Below are 23,275 nucleotides of genomic sequence, written 5' to 3'. Positions count from 1 at the left end.
ACTGTTCAAGAACTCTCTCATGATATTTGGCACAAAGTGATGAGCATGATGAGCCATCTTTGCTTGTAAAGACTGAGATGCTCCACTTATTACCAATTCACCTTCTTTATTGTGGACTCAACTTTCAAAAGAGTTTAACTTGGATAATATAAGCTTTTCACTTTTATTTTGCATCTGTCCCAGCTTTTTTGAAGTGTTGCAGCCATAGCCATAATATATATATATATACATAAATATATATATAGTTGCAAAATACACCTAGGTTGGTCAGTGAAAACTTATAAAAAATATTTTCTTTGTACTTTTGTCATTTAAATAAAGGTTAAAGATAATTAACAAATCACCGATTCTTGATTTTATAGCATTTTACAAAATGTCCCAACTTTTCTGGATTTGGGGTTGTATAACCGATATAAAATGTATCATGTTGTTTTGTATTCTTTCAGAAGTTATATATGTTAAATTAAAATAGTGACATTATTTATGTGGAACACCAAAGGAGTTGACAGCCTCAGTCTCCATTCACTTTCTTTGCCTAAGGCTGTCAGTCTAATATTCTGCCAAACATCTGTTGAGCTAAGCGAAATAAAAAAGTAATGCAGGTTTGGAACAACATGACGGGGAGTATACCTTTAAGCTGCGAGTAAAATGACACATACAGTCAGTGGTTGTGTATAGTCGGTAAGTAAGTGTCTATGAAGGGATGACGTCAGAGGTGGAGATGTCATGGCGTCGTCGGAGCTGAGACTGGAGCTTGCCATCTAGTTAAAGGTTGTCGTTGGTGCGTTCAGCGAAATGGAGAAGAATGCAAACCCTCATCGAGACGCAGGAGGAAGTGTCCTGTGCACCGCTATCCGCGCAGAACCCGCAGATATCAAAACAGTCGGCGGTATGAAAGATGTCTGCGAGAAGAGAGAGACTTTGAGTACTTGTGCAAGTGCTAGCGGTGCTAATGCTACACCCTGCACACAGACATCAGATGCTGCTGAGACAGTAAGCAAGAGCGCACAACCGAGCGTTTTACCAGAGAAACTGTCGCCCGATGCAGCGGATCAGCTGAGCAACGGAATGGGATACGAGCCGTTGATGGCCGTTGCTGGGAATAAAGAGGGTGGCACCTCAAAGTTAGTAAACAACCTCACGGGAGAGCAATCCGACATCAATAACATGCAAGCGGGCGGTTTGGATGGAGGGACACAAGAAACGACGAAGCTGGCCAAACCTACTTATTTGTGTCCAGACAAAGCAAAACCTGCAAACTCGATTTCAAACGATCACACCGTTTCTGAGGGTCCTCCGAGTGGGAGTGAGCCCAGCATCGCAGGAGAGTCCCGCAGCTTTGATTCACTAGAGTCCTTCTCCAATCTGAACTCCTGCCCAAGTTCAGACCTCAACAGTGAAGGACTGGAGGACAAGGGACTAGCTTTGGCTATTCAGAGTGAATATGGGGCCGAGGGAACGAAAATCCCCTGTCTTAAAGACAGGGTGACCGGTCAGTCGTTGTACCACATCAAGTGGATAAAGTGGAAGGAGGAGAACACGCCTATCATCACACAGAATGAGAACGGGCCGTGCCCGCTGCTGGCTATTATGAATGTCCTGCTATTGTCATGGAAGGTAAATAAGATGAAATGCTGCTCGTTTGGCAGGTCACACTACCACCCACGTTATATATGTGCAATTGCTGTGTTTTACCCGGTGTTCTAATTATCCTTTAAAACATTTGATTGGATTGTGTTTGTCTACTTAGTAAGCAGTACCCAATGCACCTGTTCCAGTTGTCACTGGAATTAAATAAAGGCAGGTTCATATGTTATTTGCTTATTCAAAAGTCTAAATGTAGCCTACTTAATTAAAATGAAGAACACTAACTCACAGAGGATAACTTATCATGTTTGTCTTCTATCTATTCTAGACAATGTTTTATTCTGCACAGTGCGGGTCGCCCCCTCAGGGAGCTGCCATGTTGACATCTCTTGACCCATTGTGTAATGTGGTTTACAGAGTTACTAATAATAAATTGAGAATATATACTTCCTTTATAGTAATGGTATGGGACAGTATACATGTGATTTAGAAAGTCCAACAGAATGGGTACAAAAAATATATCAGTGATAAAACAAGCAATGCAGCTTGCACAGCATCCAGACCTTTAGGTGTCAATATAAAGTCCATATAAAAACCACTAGTACTATATGGACCCTTTTCACATGTCTGGTTTTCTCGGAAGCGAAGTCGTCATAATTTCATAAACTTTTATAGTGGTGAATGGGAGATGACAGCAAATATTATTTTTCTATTTCCATTTGCTTAAATAGCAAAAGAAAAAGAAATTGTTATAGTGTTTCCACGACTTTCCAAAAAAATGGAAAGAATATAGACAGATTGATCGCAGCAGTTTGTAGAGAAAATAATGTGATCTTTGACGTCACTCCCTTGTATTAAATACGCTCTCAGCAGTGTTCATTCTTTTTTTGCTTTTTTGCAATTTACTGCCAGCGTTAAACATTTTGTAAAGTGAAAAAATATAAAATATCCACATTGATGTTGATATGTGGAAACGCATCATCACAGTTCTGGGAAAATATATTTTTATATATATTTTCATTAATTGTTAATAATGTTGACTTATTAAACTATAGGCTAGTCCATATTTGACTAAACAAATTGTAAAAAAATTTTTTAAAAAATTGCAATAGCATTTGAAAAGGTAATTGAGATTGACTTGAAGTTCTGTTTGGATTCTGTTTTCATCTTCAGATGTTTGTCTCTCTATCTCCAGATTTTTAAATAACATCCCCTTTATTTGTAGACGCATACCAGTATCATGGTTACATCCTAAACAGTCATTTGACAGACACACCAGTAACTTCTGGCTTTCAGCCCTGGACTCATTTGCATTATAAAGATGACATTTAATTATTGGCTTTGACAGTGAGTTGGCAGGCACACGAGGCGCTATTTCAGTGCTCAGTCTTTCATCTTGAAAAAAGAGGCACTATGTTTTTCAGCTGTGACTGCTTTAAAAGCCACTGGCTTCTTATGGAGATGATAGCCACTTTCAGGCTGTTTTTAAGATGATGCCTGTTTTATTTCCTTCAATCTTCTCAATCTTCTCTGCTAATACAGCAGTCCATTTCAACACCATTAGTAACCCCTATGTATGTGTGTTACATAGCATCATTGTCGAAGGATAAGAGGTCTTGTATATGACCATGAGCAATTTGTCATTTAAACTGCTTTTAAAATGATTTCTCTCTGGTTTTGGCACAGGTCAAGCTGCCACCTATGATGGAGATAATAACGGCGGAGCAGCTGATGGAATATCTGGGTAAGCATTTCATTTGCATTATAAATGTGAACTCTTTATGTGGTCTTGTTGACACAGTATCTATCCAATGGAGGAGGGTTCAGTAGAAGGACGATGTTTCAGGTTTTATTTCATTTGAAGAGCTAATAAAAAAATAAAAAGATGTAGAGAGTGATGCAAAGTACGGTGGGCTCGCTGAAAACACTATAATGGGAAAGCTATACTCAAGTCTTTCTGTCTACTTCTCTCTGCAGCTTCATGTCACTAATTGCTAGTTCTTTCCCAAAAATGTAAATTTATCCACCGTAGGACACCAAATTATAGTAGGAATCATGCAAAAGCTAGGGATGTCATCCTAATTATAGGATTGTGTAATGTAATTTCAACATATGGTTATTTTCTGCATGTACCTCTTCAAGAAAATCTGAGCTTTTCTATTCATCTGTGTTCGTCTGTAAATCAAATTAGACTCTGTTGTGTGTTCGATTAAACAGCCTGATAAACATCGGAGAACCAGAAAGTGTGATATGTCTTCAGGTGCTGATGGACAGCACCAGATCAGGGAAATACCCAAGGCCTCGTCCTCTTGTAACGTCACAGAATCTAGATCCCTATTTCCACTGTGGCATGTTGACCTGGAACACAGAAGTGTTGCATTACTGCAGTCAGACAGTTGCTTGGACCTCAGTTTCTCACATTGCATTAGCTTTTTTATTACTAGTTAATAGACTAGTAATAGATTAAAAGCATCTTGTCCACTAGTCCTAAATATCAATGATGGAATGTAAAAGCAGATTGTTGAAGAAAAAGAGTTTTATTTGGCCTCACACACTCCAGAAATGCCAAGTATGAGATGAATCTAGATATCAGCTCTGTAGGTGTTGTTCAGAGGTGGATGTATGTTCAGTGGTTTCTCTTAACACTCCTTAAAGACCTTTACAAACACCCTTATTTAGCAGATGCTTTTATCCAAAGCGGAACATCACAACACAAGCGATTTATAAAATGCACAATCTTTACTGGATTCAGAAGACAAGGAGTGCAAAAAAAGTGCTGCACAGGGTGTAAAAATCCGTATCCTGGTGCTCTTTGGATCTAGGGAAAATGCGACTCAGAAAAACAAATCAAGCCAAGGCACTCGAGAGTTAAAGTAAACGTATATAAAAAAAGCCTTTATTTCAGGCAATTAAAAACAGTTATCAAATAACCGCACAACGACGCGTTGCGGCTAATGAGCCTTAATCACGGTGATCTTTACTGGATTCAGATTGTGCTTCGTTTGAAATCTTTCTGGAAAGTCTAGACTCTATGAACTTTGCAAGCTTGTGCCTTGCTCACCCTCATAAAGCGCTGTGGTTGTGACCGCAGAGGATGTGGTCTCAAAATGTCATTCCTTACATGGGTGTGGTCACTGTGATGTATATTTTCAGTTTTAAAGCTTGACAAACTTTTGAATGCAAGACATTTGTCCACTAAGAATAAGATTATTTATTAAGCATGCGTGTTTGTATGGCAGACGCTGTGGTTAAATATACACAAAATGTTCAAGTTAAGTTTAGAAAGCCTAATAATATTATTTAATTTGAAATATAATTTTGTATTATATGTGGGATGGGCAACGATTAATCGCATAAAAAATAAAAGTTTGTGTTTAAATAATATATGTATGTGTTTTGTGTATAATTATTTTGTGTATATAAATACACACACATGTATGTATGTATATATTTAAGAAAAATTTGTTATTTATATATATATATATATATAATATAAATTATGTATAAATATATACATGCGAGTAGTTCTTAAATATATATATGCATATGTGTGTATTTATACAAAATAATTATACACAGTACACATACATATATTATTTAAACACAAACTTTTATTTTGGATTGGATATTCGTTGCCCATTCTTGACTGAACTTGCAATAAAATAGGAGAGCGGAAGGGTACAACAGCTTCATGTGAGAAATACTAGGCTACCCCCTGAAGCTGGTCAGGGTCCGTTTTGCAGCTTGGAAAACTTGACTTCATTGAACATGCTTGAGGCCATACACACCCCATTCCCAGCTGTCTGTCTAGAGACCACTCTGAAGTATTCCTCATATTGCTGAGCTGTTGATAAGCACACACATCCATGTGATTTAAAGCATGCCTGACACAGACACAGAAATCCCCTAGATACAAAAACGTGTCAGATGGAGAGTGTTGAATGTTTGACCTTCTGAATGTTCCTCTTGAGGTACCGGGACTCCCATCATAGCTTAGAGCTGCATTTATCCTGAAGCATACTCACTTATGCTCTATGAGACATCCATGGTTAGCTACACAGGCATCTGTAAATTGCTTTTCTCTTCCCTAGGTGCAGTAAGCTGTTTAACTCCATTAGACAGCATCCATCTCACTCTCCTCTGCTGTACTTTACAGCACTGTTAGTGTTTTATTTCCAGGCAAAGTCAGTGGCCCATGAACAAACCCTGTCAACTGCGCAGTCTTATCTGATTTGATCAAAGGATGCACTTCAGTTACTGTTCATTTTCTGAGCATCTACTATAGTATGTTTCCCAATAAGTTATTTTACATTTAAGGCTTGATAAATGTTCAATGCATTAAATTGATACAGAAGTTTTTTCTTTTTATTAGCATCAAAATAATGTGGCCAAAGCCTTATGACTGATTTTTGTCATTATATGTTTTTGGTTGCCTGAATAAATTGTTCATTATTCCAACAATTTAAAAAAATGACAATTGCAGCATGAAAATGTAAGACTTGGGGAAGCTTTGTTTTGTCTCATTATTGTCAAACATGAAAATTCTGTCATTTACTCAGCTTGATGTTATTCCAAACCTGTAACACTTTATTTAATTGTGGAACACACAAGAAGAATTTTTAAAGAATTCACCTGGTCGCTCTGTGAAACTACTGTGTAAAGAGACTGTGGCTTTCCAGCTTAAAAAAACGAATGCAAAATCATAAAAGTTGGCATTTTCTTGTGCATACTTCTCTTTTGATGTTAAAGTTGTGTCACAATCAGACCCCAAAAAAGTTGTTATTTGGCAGAAATTGGCTTTTAACTTATTCATGAAAGTTATTGAGTATATAAAGATTTAAATATCAGTCTGTTACTCGCACAATCTTCAAAAGACCTAAAATATGCCACACGCATTCTATGGACCACTTTTATGATATATAATGGTACATTTTTATGTTAAAAAGTCTCATCTCCATGCTGGCTATTATCATGACAAAGTGCAGCAAGTACAATTCTCTTTTTGTGTTCCACAGAAGACATAAAGTCATGCGGGTTGGGAGCCATATGAGACTACAATGACAAAATGTTCATTTTGGCTGAACTATCCCTTTACAGCTTGATGTTATAAAGTGAATGAGAGCAGTAAAGAAGTTTGTAAAGCAGTGTGAGCAGCAGCAGAAGCTTTTTAATGGGTTCTGATTAAAGGAGAGGCCTGGTATGGGAGAGACAAAGAAATTGACTGAGGAAGAGATCAGCTGGAGATGAACTGAAAGAGAAATGAAGAGGCGGGAGTTGGAACGAAGTGTTTTTGCTACGCAGAAATAAGCCAAAGTAGCCCAAATGAACCTGCCTGTGCTGGGCCGCATTCTTGGCACTGATCAGAGGAAGCTGGAGTCTGAGGGAGTGGGCCGAAAATAAAACCGCCGAGCTTCACGCTTCTCTCTCACACGTTCGTGCTTTGTCAGAGCAGAAACATCTAGGCTTCCTCTGGGATTTTGAACTTGTTTGTTTTGAACTATAGCAGGTGCGTGCAACCATATAATTCGGTGTCGCTGAATTATTAGTACAATGATAAGTCACTGGAAAGCTTTGAAAGGTGACAAGTATGTGGGAATCAATAGCAATGGACTGCTCTGGAATGGAATTTGCAGTGATTTGGCCTTGATTTAATGGTCAGTACAGCCGAGCGGACGGTGCTCCTGTACCTACAGCTGTATGTGTGTTCAGAATGTTAATGAGACGGATGACAGGTGCTCCTGTATTAGAGCAAAACCCAGGGTCAGTTCTTCTCATGTCTGCCAGTATGCCAGCAGCCATGGCTGCCCTCTCTCTCTGTTCCAGCCCCCTTCTCTGATCTGCAGGAGAGTTAGTTGGACAAGACAATAAAAGGAGGACAATGATAAAACTTGCGTAGAGGTCAAACTAAATGTTGAATTGAATTCTGAAACTACTTTTTTTTTTAGGTAAGGTCCTTGTACCACTACACCATTTGGGGAAAAATAATAATTATGAATAATAATAAATGAAAATAAGAAAAATTACTACAGTGATCATTTTTTAAATTTTCAAACGTCAAACCATCAAACTTTGCGCAAATGCACGTTAAAATGACTCACAACTCAGAGTAGATGCTGGTCTGAGACGCTGCAAACATCGGTGGATAATGATCTGCTCATGTGGAAGAACATAGTGCCAAGTTTCACTCTGAAATAGGCAGCGCATTTAAAAAAAAATCAAATCACCACTTTTGCAATTTGATAACCGCACTAAGACTTATTGCGTTTTTTGGTTTTATTAATCGTGCAGCCCTACGTACATTTAATCCTTTATTATATGCTTTTATCCAAAGCAACTTACAAATGAGGAGAACAATAAAAGCAATTAAACTAACAATAGGACAACAATATGCAAGTGATGTGTCCCTTCCCAGTGTAGTCCAACACAGTATAATAAAAAATAAAAGATATAGAAGAGAAGAGAAAAGTACATTGACAATACATTACTGTACATTATTTCCTTGACAATCTCACTGCCTGTTTACACCTTTATTAACATACATTTGCATACCATATTTTTGGATCGGACAGTAACAGTTGTTTAAAGTGTAGGCCTATCTAGCAAGCAATGTTCTAAAACTGTTTTGGCACAATGATGTGTTACATGAATAGGCAGTCATTCACAAATGACTACATTGGTACTGCGCGCATTTACCATTTTTTCTGTGAATTTTCAGTCGAAATCCAGTCATTTCAATAGGAACTTTAGGACGAAAGGTTTCACACTGGGTTCAAATTTGTCTCACAAATTTGTATTGTTGACCAATAGAAAGCTGTTTGGTTTGAAAGAGACTTCTTTATGAGCCGTGCTTTACATCACTGGACAGTGGAACTTTTGTCGTGAAATTTTGCTGAAATTTCACTAAGGTAACTGCACTACAACTACGTTTAGGCTACACAACAAATGTGATATTTGCATTGACAATGACCACCTCCGAGTATACATGCACTTTCAGTTGTATTTAAGTCTGATGAAATCAATAGTCTTTTTACAGTGTCATGTAACAGCTCTAGTCTGATTGAAATCGTAGTAGTTTGTTTTTTGTGAAGTCGGACTAACCGACCTACATAATGCGATTGTTGCTCGCTCGGCATTGCCCCACATGTATACACATTAAACAGATTTCAGTTTGCCTCTAGTCTGTTTGTATATACTGTACATCAATTTTTATATGTAATTTGATGTATATTTTTGATTATGCATTGCGTCATATGTATATATATTGGACAGACAGGTGATTGTTATAGCTCAACAACACAAAAACTTACAAATGCACATGTAAACAAACTTTGTGACATGCTAGTTTGACCTTGTAGGCCCATCCACTAAAACAGGTAGGTTCCAATCGCTGTCTTGCCACAGTATTGGCAGACATTCACACTAAAGCTGTAAATACAGAATGGCTGGGGTTGTAAATATCTACTGCTTTTTGGTTTATTGCCATATGTAGACAGTTTGTTAATTGCAACAGGGTGAAGAGGGGAGTGATGTCTCCTGTGAGCATGTGTTTTCCATAAGTGCACTGTCTCTCAAATGTTTTTTCACTAACCCTCCCTTTCTTTTTCTTTCTTGCTTTCACTCCATCACAACAGGAGACTATATCCTTGAAGCGAAGCCAAAAGAGATCTCAGAGGCTCAGCGGTTGAACTACGAACAGGTAACAGAAACAGCAGTTTTGCTTGTGACTCACAGAATAGAAGTCTATCGATGATAGCCAGTCTGTTTACATGCATAGTGTGTTTGTGTGGTGGTGCAGTGCTAACACTCAGAACGAGGAGTGAAAGGTGAGGCCATAGGCTCTGACAGGGGAGAAAACATTAGCCAAGACACATGTAGACACTTAGACAGAAAGATATCTTTCTCACATTCTTGCATCTCTTCTCAAAACATCCTTTTGTTCTTGTAGAGAGCATGGCTTGGTTCTCTGTCATTAAACAGCCAGTTATTCTCTGTGGCATTACAGTACTTTTAGGAAACAAGCTGTGTTAGTATCAACACCCATTCATCCCAGCAGGTAATATGCATGGAATCACCATTGAATTAAAGGAATTGTGAAAAAATGGTCCATTACTGTCTGGATCCAACTGTTTATATAATGGCTGGTGTAAATATCATCATTGTGTTGCATTGAGAGAGTATGAACCTTTTATAGGACTGTTTGCTGTACAGCGTTTGGCATGTAAGGAGATTGGGTTAAGAGAGATGGCTCATTTCTCTTCACACGTGGCTGGTTTGGGATGCATGTTCTGGGCTTTTTCTTTATTAGAGTGTTTATTATATTTATTATACCACAAAGCCTGTCAAAAATAAACTAATCATATTTCATCCCCAAATCAAACGGTCCAACGACAGTTTCCGATAAGCGGGTGAAGGTTTACTGCGTGTTACCGTATTTTCCACGTGGAGTAATTAATTTGATTCCAATATAAGCTTCCATTTTATCACAACCTCAAATTTAGTTTAGAATGCCAATTAGTTATTGTACTACAATAATAATAATCTATTGTAGAATCTATTCAGGTCAGTTTGGTAAGATTGCCAGGTAAGGCTAGAGGCTGTAACCACACCAATTTAGGGGCAAAAAAAACACACTTCCAATCAAGTGTTTTTTTTTGTGTGTTTTTTAAAGAAATTAATTCTATTTCAAATAAATCTTTCTATTCATCAAAGAATCCTGAAAAAATGTGCCATGCTTTCCACAAAAATATTAAGCTGTACAACTATTTTCAACATTGATAATAATAAGAAATGTTTTTTGAGCACCAAATCAGCATATTCAGCCTTAATGAGCACAAGAGACTTCTTTCATAAACAAAAAAATCTTACTGACCCGAAACTTTAGAAAGGTAATTTATTATATATATTTTCAAATTTTTCCCAGTTGTTTTGGGGATAAATTATGACCCCCAACATCAGGTTCTTAACAGTCTTTTTGATATTCCCCCAGTATGTTAATAGTTTATTAAATAGTTTATAATATAATATTGCTAATGTGAGTCTCTTTTAATTGCTAATATTATATATTCATTTTAAAATATCTCACTTCCAAGCAGTTCAAAGTCGAGTCTATTTTTTTGCATGTGAGTTTGAGGATGTGAGGATTAAGACAACAATGTTTCTGATGTTCCCGGGTGTGTGTTCTTGTTTATTGGAGTGGGTGGAGGCTGACTGGATTCATGCTCCTTTACTCTTCTACTGCTGTCTAAAGGAGATTTTGCTTTGTGCTTGTGTTTTGATCTAGTTTCGGTTTTTATAATGTACTTATCGTTTAGAGTTCAACTGAGCTTCATTCATGCTTCAATAATGCTGTTTCTCTACACTGTAGGTCAGCTGACTGTCTTTGGCCAGGCTCTGTGTGTGTGTTGACAGTTAGTGAAGCGCTTTTTTGGCAGTAAGAGAGAGTGACACACACACACACACACACACACACACACACACACACAAAAGGTCCGGAAGAACTAATGGGCCTGTCTGTTCTCTGTGTGTGTTTAGCCTGTGCAAACAGTGCATGTATTAACATCACTCAGGTTTGACTGTGTTTATCAGCCGTTTTTCAGTGTAATAGATGTTCTGATTGTATTAAAGCTTGCATAGCCATCTCAGTGAATATTTCTGGACTGGAGCGAGAGTAAAAGAGCTGGGAAAAGTGGGTCAGAAACGCTGGCAGGGGCACGGGGACAGAGCCGGGCCACACACAGGCTGGGCGTGGGTGGGGGGTTGGAAGCGGGACTGAATGGGAGCTGTGGGTGGATAGGTCTTGGCTAATCTGTTTACGCTCCTCTGACCCCGGTGCCAGTTCTACATGCTCTCATCCACCCACTGGCCATCGGGTCAGCCTGTGCCACACTGATTCATCCTGGCTCGTGTTCCAGGAGAGCTGGGACTCATGACTCGGCAGTTCTCTAAAGGTGTCTAGTGTTGGTTTGGAAACATCATACTTTGGTATTGAGCTGCGAGATGATGACCTGTGCTATTCTGATCGGAGTCAAGGTGAGATGAAGGCTGTGCTCACTCGCTGTCAGAATATGGTTGTCAGGTTTTGTCTCGTTTCGAGTGCTAAATACAGTTCGGGTATGACAAAGATGGACTGCTGTCTAGATCGGAAATGACTACTTGAAATTTTAAGCCAAAACCAAATTTGTTCTCTTGATATGTTCTTGAGTTGCCTGAAATGCAGTTTAGAATTTAATCATTGAAGACGTAAGACAAAAAATCTTCATTTTAATTATCATTATCTGTCACTATCGTTATCAAGATTATCGCTAGGGGAGGATTGACCGCAGTATTTGATCTGATCCTGTCTGTGTACAAGACAATGAGAGTCACACCTTTTAGTAAATACATTTCTGGATCCCAAACACTGACCGCGTGAAGTGAACATTCATTTGGGATCTAGTGAGAGTCATAAATGGCTTAATCTGAAAACCTTCCTTCTATCATGAATAAAGTCAGAGATACAGGCTTTTTGTTAGCAACCCCTTTGACTGTTCACAATTTAAGATGGTCTTAACTGCCGGATTGCTTTTATAAAACAGTTAGGCTAAACAGATTCCTATTAGAATGCTTTTTTTTAGCACAGCTTGTCAGTGTTCTTGTTAACTAAAAATATAAAAAATGTTTTTTGATTGAAGTTGAAATAAAATATAAATATTTAAAAAAAACTTAAATGAAAATTAGAATTGTTGCCATGGCAATGTTGAGCTACTAAAATGACTCAACCTAAAACTGAAATAAAAAGTAAAGATGAATAGAATTATAAAAATGACAAAGGCGCAATAAAAAGTTTTGATAAAAGATAACTGATCATATAGAAATAAAAGTACATTTAAAATGTGTATAATTACTCCAATAGAATAGTTATAATACTTGGATAACACTGAATGCTGTTGACCGGTCAGCTTCCAGAACTGGAACTTTTTAAATCAAATCCAGAATTCCAGTGAATGAGACTGAATTAAGTGAAAGTGCAAGGAAATCCCTTGTAAAACCAGGAAATGGCCAGGGCAGAAACCTCCCAGAGACAGAAGGGCAAAGATAATCTCACTGGTTTCTAGGGATTCATGGGGTTTGATGTATCAAGTGGTTGATACATGGTTGTGTTACAAGCTCTAATCCCAACAACTGTCCACACAAACTCATTTTGTGTGCTGTGACCGATCAGCATAACAGATGGTCATACTGTGAGTCCTTAAAAGTGAGAGGAGAGCTGGACAGATTATTATTATTATCATAGGATCTGGAACGTAATATAAAATGCCGAACACACGCACACACGTTCAACTTCACACTTTAACTGTTGAACTGCGCTGTAGTTTGTAGTCTTGCAGTGGCTTGTGTTTGAGAGTCAGGAGTTGTGAGAGTTTAGAGTTGTGTTAAGGAGGTGAACTCTGGGTGTTTTGAGCTCTTTAGTCGCTAGTCTAGAGTTATGAGATTTGTCCTGCTCAGGGTAGTGAGACAATTCATTGGGTGTGTCATTTAATAGAAATGCATGCATTTGTTGTGTTAAAAACAAAACAAAAAAAGTTACTATTCCCTCATTGTTTTTGTATTTGCCTTTATAATTCCTTTGGTCGCTCTGTCTCTTTCTCTAATCTCTAGAATATGAGTGATGCTATGGCGGTGCTGCATAAACTGCAGACGGGTCTGGATGTAAACGTTAAGTTCACAGATGTGCGGGTGTTCGAGTACACACCCGAGTGCATCGTGTTCGACCTGCTGGATATCCCACTCTACCACGGATGGCTGGTCGACCCACAGGTCTGCATGCGGGCTTTCATTTCAGAATCTTATTCTACTGTAGTTATATGCTCAGTTTCACAAATACATTATATGTAGTGCATAAGCAGCTTTAGTCAAATAAAAAATAAAAAAAAGGACTGTCAATCAATAATTAACTACAAAATGGAAAAAAAAAATGCAATATTAAATGCTAATTTATCCAATTAATTGCACATATTAGTACTTGCTAAGAAAACCCTTCAAATTAAGATAGACATTATTTACATTTTCTTTCTGACAAACAGATATATTTATTAAGTAGACTTCACTAAAAGTGGCTTTCAATATATTGTTGGTTTTAGTTCTATATCATTGGACTACAACAACAATCTATTCAGTTGAGTTTGTCAGTCAATGTTTTTTTTTTTACACATTGCGCCCGGAGCATCATGGTTTCACAATGGCGTAGCAAATTGTTCAAATTTGATAAAACAGCTGTTAAAAACGTCCTGCGGTTTGTAGGTACGTTATGTACAGATTAAATTGATTGATTAAATTAACACATTAAATTGATAGCCCTTGTAAAAAAAACACCAGTGTGGAACGTTAACATTCACGCTGATATATTGACCGGCATATTGTCTTTCTTTTGTGTGGCTCTCTGTAGATGGCTGATATAGTGAAGGCAGTGGGGAACTGCAGCTATAACCAGTTGGTGGAGAAGATAATCAGCTGTAAGCAGTCAGACAGCAGCGAGCTGGCCGGGGAAGGTGGGTATTCACTGCTTTTATCTGTCTTCTCCTCCTTTTCCTTTCACACATTCATCCAGGCCTCTTCTTACAGAAGGGAAGTGCTCACCGTAGCATTTCCCCTTATGACCGGTGTCATGCATTTGGATGTATTAATGTCTCGGATACATTTCTCTATGTCCTGAATAGTGTTTGCATCATTCAAATAAACAACTATCAGAGTTTCATTTAAGCACCCTTCTTCCTTTTAGTTTTTAGCTGTCTGAAACCCTCTCTCCTTTTCTTAGTGTGTTTGTGTCTAAATATATCATCCTCGCCATCTTTTCTCACTCTTTCTGCAAGCGTGTATCAGAATGCACTTGTCTGTTCTCTGTTGCTGCCCTTTTCTCTCCAGTTGATTTTCTGCCTCTGCCACTTACACTCTATCCCTGTACAAGCGTACGTGAGTCTGTATCTGTCAGGCTGTTATTTTTGTGCATTATATAGTTTCAGCGAGTGTGTTTAAAGGGGTAGTTCGCTCAATCATGTTTTTTCTTTCCTTCATTTATTCATCCTTTTGTTTAAAACCTGTATGACTCGCTTTTGTCTGGAGAAATTTGAAGTTACAACGAATTGAGGTTGAGACTTGAAAATATAGTAGCATAAAAGTATCCTAAAATTAGTCCATATGACTCATACACATTATTCCAAGTGTCCCGAAGGCTTTGTGTGACCAAAAAAGAAGTCGTTATTCACTGACAATCGTCATGGATCGTGATCGACCGGATCATTGAGTCAGTGAAATCAGTCTGGTTCGTGGACTAATCATTCAAAACTATTTTGCGAACTGAATCGACTGATTATTTGAAACGATCAGGCTTGTTTTCGAATCGCATTGTAATGTGCCAAGGAGAGCTAGGGTGGAGATCAAGATTTCACATTCATAAAATGATTTTATATTGTATTGTGTGTGTCAGAGAGGTCTCACACTGCCTCTTTCTTTTCCAGGGTTTGTGGCAGAGCAGTTTCTGAACAGCACAGCGACTCAGCTAACATACCACGGCCTGTGCGAACTCACCTCTACCGTACAGGAGGGAGAACTGTGTGTCTTCTTCAGGAACAATCACTTCAGCACTATGACCAAATTTAAGGTGTTTACATTCAAGTGTTACTTCTGCAGCGTTGTGAGATGATGGATGCTGGAAGATGGCTCTGTGCTGCTGTGAATAAGCACTCCTATAAGTAAATGAAATTGTCTATAGAGGGTATGTTGGTGCCCCCCAGTGGCTAACAACAGAAATGTAAACTGCTACTGTGAAGACTATAAATATGGGATACCAAATTACCACGATTTGGCATCTTTGAAAGGTCAAGGTCTGCCCATAATCACATGCAAGTAAACTGATATGCAGTCAAATTATTTAGTTTTTTTTTTTTTTTTTATACTTTTTATACGTTTGTAAAGTTCCATTAGGCTATTAATAGTTTTTGTTTTCATCACATATGACACATCACATATTATACCATCTGCATATGTTAAAAACACCACAAGACATCAGAAACATCTTAAAATAATATATTTAAAAAATGCAAAGTCTGTTTAATCTTTAATCAATCAAATGCACTTCTACAAATCAAACTGTAATACTTGTCGACAGTGAAATCCACTCATAATTTGCTATTTCTGCTATAATTAGCAGTAGAATTGTAACTACTGGATATATTTTTCAGCAACATCAACAGGATTTTTATACAGAATATACCTATGATCAAAAGTCAGGCTCGGGAGATTCATTCTAAATAAATCAAACCATCCAGAATTAATTGAAAATACAAATATATATATTTCTATTTAGTTTTTGTTTTATATTTAATCACTTTTATAGTTTGTTTTAATTAATTTTTTATAATAAAAATAAATAAAAAATGAAAATATATATCTCATCATCACAAATTCAGGGCTTAACTGAATGTGTCACAGAGAATTTGAATTGTTTTGGATGTTGAGTCTACATGACCCCCAGCTGTCTTATCAGGGAGACTGTAGAGCCTCTGTCTTTTATCTGGAGGAAGTTGTTCTGTAACAGCATGATACACTTCACCCACAGATAAAACTCTTCCATGATCCTCATGTACACACTTCAGAACTTGACACCACTGCTGCTCGGTCTGTGTGTGCTGAAAGATTGATGGACGAGAGTGTTTTAGGCCGCTCAAGTGTTTTTATAAATGCTCTCTCTGTGTTCCTCAGGCCCAGCTGTACTTGCTGGTGACAGATCAGGGGTTTCTCACTGAGGAGAAGGTGGTTTGGGAAAGTCTGCATAATGTTGACGGAGATGGGAACTTCTGCGACTCAGAGTTTCATCTGAGGCCGCCCTCTGACCCGGAAACGGTGTACCGCGGTCAGCAGGACCAGATCGATCAGGTCAGGACTAGTCACTCCTCAGGAAGTGTTGTTCAGTCATAAACACAGAGAACTGTAATTGTTGTTCAGGGTGACATCTGTGAAAGAACATTTGCATGACGCCACTATGAGAAAGCTCATACAGTGGGATGTCACACAATTCACTGGGGTTGATGAAGTTGTGAGTGTAATTTCAGTCATATAGTATTAAGAAATTATTAGTTTTATTAAGAAATAAATAGTTTTATTCAGCAAGGACACATTCAATTGATCAAAAGTAACAGTAATGCCGTGTGTCCACCAAAGGTTTTTTATCCAGCTGAAAATGCCTACTGTGGGCGCTTGAGAGCCATTTGGCAGCGCAATTTTTTTTTTCTCTTCAGTTGAGATGCTTTGCTTGCTATGATACGGAATATCTGCGGAAGTGTTAATAAGATCTCATTTCACAGATAGTTTGTTTTTTGCTCTTTCTCTTGTTGTACATTATTTTGTTCCGTTATGCTTGTTGTTGTCATCTGTTGACGTTGTACAAGCAGGATGTGGCGGTTGGTCGGTGTGGTATTTGTCCCGCCCCTCCTCCACTGTGATTGGACGGCTGGGTAATAAGTGACAGTGATGAGCGCTGCGTTTTACCAAAGGTTGAACATTCTTCAACTCTGCTCAACTTTGGTGGACACACGGCCTAAAGACCTTTACATTCATTATTAGAAAATATTACACGGGTTACAAATAAATGCTGTTCTTTTGAACTTATTATATTCCTAAAAGAATCCTCAAAAAAAAAATCACATCACATTTTTTACTAAATATAAAGCAATACCATGTTCAACATTGACAATAATAAAAATAAAAAATATTGAGCAGCAGAGTAATTGCTGCTGAACATTAAGCTTTGCTTTTCTGTTAAAATAGAAAACAGTTATTTTAAATTATAATGATATTTATAATATTACTGTTTTCTCTGTATTTTTGATCAAATAAATGCAGCTTTGTTGAGCTTAAGAGAGGTTTGGTGAGCTTTCAAAAACAGTTTTAAAAAATCTTACCGACCACAAACTTTTACGATGCACACACTGCAACTAAATAAAGTTGTCACTCCTAATCTGTTCGACAACAACATTATACAATTGATTTTGTTTCCTAAAAAAAATTGACACTATTTAAAAATAATTACCAGCAACTATAAATTACAGTGAATTATCACAAACACTGCTGCCTTGATGCCATTAAGCAGATATTAGATAGAGCGAGTTGGGAATTCAGGTGGTTACTTTTCCAAAAATGTTTCAACATTTTCAACACTGGGTCTTTTCCAGGTACTTGTCTTATGAAAAGCATGAAGTCCAGCCCTGCGGCATTAATTACTTTTAATAATTACTTTTTAAATATCCAATCCTCAAACCTTTTAAATAGTTCCTATGCCTCTGGACATTAAGAACCCATTAAACATTTCAGTTCCTGATATTTTATTTGTGGTAATAAAGTAATCACTCAGGAAATATCGTGTGTACCAAATGGGGTGACTAAGAGATTCATGAAGCCACAGTGACCCTCAGATAAAAGCAAGCTCTGGAGACTAATGTTACAGTGAGCCGTAAATGTTGAGACGCAGCCATGCTCTGTGAGAGAGTAGTGCACTGCTGTCCTCTAGCAATTCTGCTCCATTGCCCGCTGGAAACTCTCCTCAATTATTGATGTTAAAAGCTTCAAATCCTTCTTCCAGCTCTGTGTAACCCCCTCCCCCTGTGCCTTTGGGAGCCTTTAATGCCTGATGACCGAACCAAAGTGCCTCACGTAACACACATTCCTTCTTTTCCTTTCTTTCTTCTGCTGTTGTATTGGCTGTTTAATAATGAAGTGTCTATTAGGGCTTGGAGATCACCGTGCTCTAAACACTAAACATTTGGTCAGTCAGCAAACTAATTGGTTTTTAGTTTAGTAAACCAAATGGTCATGGGTCATGGGCTGACTCTCAGGATATGCATGATGTAATGTGCTCTTTTTTCATGAAATATTACGTAAGCTTATTACTAATGTAAGGATTCAGGCTAAGCTGTATTATAATGCTCTACAGAGAGTAATAGTTCACCCACAATTTTTTTCTTCTTTTACTCATGCTCATTGTTTCAAAGGCGCATGAGTTTTATTTTTTGGAACTCAAAAGGAGTTATTTAGCAGAGTGTTCAGGCTGCACTAAAGGAGGAGGATAAATAAATACACTGTTAAAAAATGTGGGGTCAAATCAAATTTTGTTTTTATAGAAATGAATTATTCAATTCAGCAAGGATTAATTAAATTGATCAAAAGTGACCGTGAAGACATTTCTAATGTTACAAATATCTATATTTCAAATAAATGAAGTTTCAATTCATCAAAGGACCCTGCTAAAAAAAATATCCTGTTTTCCACAAAAATGTTAAGCAGAACAACCACTTTCAACATTGATAATGATAAGAAATGTTTCTTGAGCACCAAATCAGCATATTAGAATGATTTCTGAAGGACCATGTGACATGTAGTGATGCTGAAAATTCGGCTTTGCATCACAGGAATAAATACAATTTGAAAATATATTAAAAAAGAAAACATTGTTAAATATTACAATTTAAAATAACTTGTATATAAATAACTATATGTCTTTTGCTGTATATTCTTTCTAATAAATACAGAATTAGCATATTTCTTTAAAAAACATTAAAAATCTTACTGACCCCAAACTGAATGTTACCGTTAATAATATAATATAATATATACATTTATATACACTGAACAAAATTATAAATGCAACACTTTTGTTTTTGCCCCCATTTTTCATGAGCTGAACTCAAAGATCTAAGACTTTATCTATGTACACAAAAGGCCTATTTCTCTCAAATATTGTTCACAAATCTGTCTAAATTGTGTTAGTGAGCACTTCTCCTTTGCCGAGATAATCCGTCCACCTCACAGGTGTGGCATATCAAGATGCTAATCAGACAGCATGACTATTGCACAGGTGTGCCTTAGGCTGGCCACAATAAAAGGCCACTCTAAAATGTGCAGTTCTATCACACAGCACAATGCCACAGATGTTGCAAGTTTTGAGGGAGTGTGCAATTGGCATTCTGACTGCAGGAATGTCCACCAGATCTGTTGTCTGTGAATGTAATGTTCATTTCTCTACCATAAGCTGTCTCCAAAGGCGTTTCAGAGAATTTGGCAGTACATCCAACCGCAGACCACGTGTAACCACACCAGCCCAAGACCTCCACATCCAGCATCTTCACCTCCAAGATTGTCTGAGACCAGCCACCCGGACAGCTGCTGCAACAATCGGTTTGCATAACCAAAGAATTTCTGCACAAACTGTCAGAAACCGTCTCAGGGAAGCTCATCTGCATGCTCGTCGTGTCGTCCTCATCGGGTCTCGACCTGACTGCAGTTCGTCGTCGTAACCAACTTGAGTGGGCAAATGCTCACATTCGATGGCGTCTGGCACTGTGGAGAGGTGTTCTGTTCACGGATGAATCCCAGTTTTCACTGTACAGGGCAGATGGCAGACAACGTGTATGGCGTCGTGTGGGTGAGCGGTTTGCTGATGTCAACGTTGTGGGTCGAGGGACCCATGGTGACGGTGGAGTTATGGTATAGGCAGGCGTATGTTATGGACAACGAACTCGGGTGCATTATATATTGATGGCATTTTGAATGCACAGAGATACCGTGACGAGATCCTGAGGCCCATTGGTGTGCCATTCATCCACGACCATCACCTCATGTCATGTTGCAACATGATAATGCACGGACCCATGTTGCAAGGATCTGTACACAATTCCTGGAAGCTGAAAACATCCCAGTTCTTGCATGGCCAGCATACTCACCGGACATGTCACCCATTGAGCATGTTTGGGATGCTCTGGATCGGCGTATACGACAGCGTATTCCAGGTCCTGCCAATATCCAGCAACTTTGCACAGCCATTGAAGAGGAGTGGACCAACACTCCACAGGCCACAATCAGCAACCTGATCAACTTTATGCGATGGAGATGTGTTGCACTGCGTGAGGCAAATGGTGGTCACACCTGTTGTGAACCTTTACTTCGAAGCAGAGACCAGGAGACGTTGGGATACCTTTCAAGCAGAAGTTATTCTTTATTGAGGACTTCGCTGTGCGTTACTGTAGTCATCCAACTCAAGTCTAGTCTAAAACCGTATACATTGCAGTCTATACACATTCCAAGGGGGAGGGATTTACACAAAGGGGTCATGAAAATGAAGTAGCCTACATGAGTCAGCTCATTTACAGAGATTTCCTGATCTCATCAGCATAACAGTGTCATTCAAATGATCCAATCAGCCTAACTAGTCAACGACTGGGCCAGGGGCTCCCAGAGCCGTTAAAGACAAAGGGTGAGATTTAAGTAATCTGACTCATTTAACTTACAATAGAGAGAACAGGACTGGTAGGAATCTCAGCTGATATCATCATCATAATCTTAAATGCTAAATTCAATGTACAGAACTTTCTCCGTTTATATACTATTGTATTTGAATCTAAATTAAACATTTTATAAGTGTGTAACCCAACAGTTCCCCCTTTGGGAGTTCTAATAACTCTCACAAAATACAAATTTAGACACTTAAAAGTTCATTCTTGTAACTTGTGATCGTTACAGGCACATAGCACATGCTCTGTGTTGATTTTCTGTGTTGATTTTCTGTAATTGCATGCTGACACAGTAAAAAAAACATGCAATTAGGGTCCGTGAAGTTCTTACGGGTCTTTTCTGGTTGGAACTGTCATTTTCTCATGAGAGGCACGAGTCATTTGTTGAATGAAACACTTGATACTGTGGATGCATAGATAGTACGCCAGTAGGATAAACAACAGCAGAATTGCTATTTCCTTGATCCACAGGCAGGGTTTACCAAGTTTCCGAACCATGAAGAATTATCTTCAGTCATCTGGTGTAATTTTGCTGAAAGATCAAGAATGTCTTGTTGGATTTTGTTCAAGTTCTCGGTTGGATCCATTAAACCTGTGCAGCACTCAGGGTCGATAATGGTGCAGGCTCCCCCTTGTGTTGGAAGAATGTAATCCAAGGCCACTCTGTTCGGTAAGATCATTATCTTGTGCGAAGCGAGAGTGTCCGTGATGTTACCCAGTGCCAAAGCCGTATCATTGGCCAATTATCCCCCCCTTTTGTGTACATAGCAAAAGTCTTTGATCTTTGAGTTCGACTCATGAAAAATGGGGGCAAAAACAAGCGTTGCGTTTATAATTTTGTTTTGTTTATTATTACCTTCTACCATACTTTCTGGTACACTCATTATACAACGCTGTCATCATCCACTTGTTCAGCCTGGACAATCTGCCAAATAACTCAATTTGGTTCATGGAAAAACAATCATATGGGTTTTGTACAACATGAGGACTGAGTAGAAGATGACACAATGTAAGTGTTTCCCCTCTGTATGTGTAGGACTACCTGATGGCGCTGTCTCTGCAGCAGGAGCAGCAGGCCTCAGACCTGGGTTGGGAACAGATCCCAGAAGGCATCAGTGATCTAGAGCTGGCCAAGAAGCTGCAGGAGGAGGAGGACCGCAGAGCGTCACAGTACTATCAGGAGCAGGAACAGGCGCAGGCAGAAGCGGCAGCAGCTGCACAGGCACAGGCGAGTTACCCTAATAAACTTGCATTCAAAATGCTTCAATATATATATATATATTCTAAATGTATTCATATTCATATAGTGTCTTTAATTTATACATACAAATATTACAAACTTATAAAATATATATAATATATATAAAATATTATAAACAAACTTACAATGATTAATTCTCCATTGTTTTTAAAAGTGGATGGGCACTAATGCAATTTAAACAAGCTTGCAAACGTCAGTAGAGAGAAGACCGTCATTTTAATTATGACATATTTATGAACAATTATAGGTCAAAAAAGAAATGTACGCATGGATGAATCGTTCACAATAAGATGGGGTGAATGTTCATTTAATGTCAGTTTGTAAGAGTTCAGATAAGAGGTTAATTTGTTCTTTCCTCTGTCTGCAGGGACAACAGCCAGCAGCGGGTGCTGACCAGGTGGATGGAGCGGCAGCTGCCGGAGCCTCGGCGGGGGGAGCCACGGCTTCTCCGAGCCCAGGAAAACAGCCCTCTACGGGGGAACGCAAACCCAAGAAGGAAGCCAAGGACAAAGACAAATGCATCTTGTTGTAACAGCAGTGGACTACGTGGAGCGCGAACGGGCAGCAGTTTAATTCCAGTGGCTCTGCAACACATCTCCCAGCGTGAGGTGGAGAGAGAACGAGCAGGAAGATGAAGCGTGACGGACTTGCCATTCTCAAGCCACTTGTGCCTGACTTTAACCCTCTGTGTTCTGAAGATGCAGACAAGCAGAGAGGGGTGTCACTACAAGGACTATCACTACATCTTTCGTAGAGCTGGCCAAATGTTCTCAGCAGGAAAACCACTGCAGTGCACTATATTTGTGTGGGGTCACCAGGGAGGGTGGATTTTGTTTCTTTTTTTTTTTTTTGTAAAACAAGGTAATGTACACAGCACTAGGCAAAAAAATCCCACCCTACCCCAAAAACAAGAAGGAAAAAAACATGGCACCACTTTTTTCATTATACTAAAGCATTTTTGGGGGGGATTTCTGTTATAGCTGTTGTTTATAAGCTATTTTATACCGATTTACCCGTGTATGTATATATATATATATATATATATATATATATATATATATGTGTGCGCATATGTAGATTTGTTGTATTGGTCAGTTTCTGTTGTTTGACT

The 23,275-nt window shown here is 38.4% G+C and overlaps 1 protein-coding gene across 1 annotated transcript; it reads left to right on the top strand.

Moving 5' to 3' along the window:
- The first annotated feature begins 678 nt into the window (after window positions 1-678).
- mindy2 (MINDY lysine 48 deubiquitinase 2) lies at window positions 679-23,067 on the top strand. The gene is made up of 9 exons (XM_079589865.1): window positions 679-1,617; window positions 3,274-3,331; window positions 9,219-9,283; window positions 13,225-13,383; window positions 14,012-14,114; window positions 15,081-15,223; window positions 16,324-16,497; window positions 21,940-22,131; window positions 22,532-23,067. The coding sequence occupies exons 1-9, from the start codon at window positions 796-798 to the stop codon at window positions 22,694-22,696; spliced, it is 1,881 nt and encodes a 626-aa protein (XP_079445991.1). The 5' UTR covers window positions 679-795; the 3' UTR covers window positions 22,697-23,067.
- The last annotated feature ends 208 nt before the right edge of the window (window positions 23,068-23,275 follow it).

This window comes from Phoxinus phoxinus (genome assembly GCF_949152265.1).
Source record: "Phoxinus phoxinus genome assembly, chromosome: 2".
In the NCBI taxonomy this organism is placed as follows: Eukaryota; Metazoa; Chordata; class Actinopteri; order Cypriniformes; family Leuciscidae; genus Phoxinus; species Phoxinus phoxinus.
The sequence above is the reverse complement of the archived record's forward strand: the minus strand, read 5'-3'. Positions and strand labels throughout refer to the sequence as shown.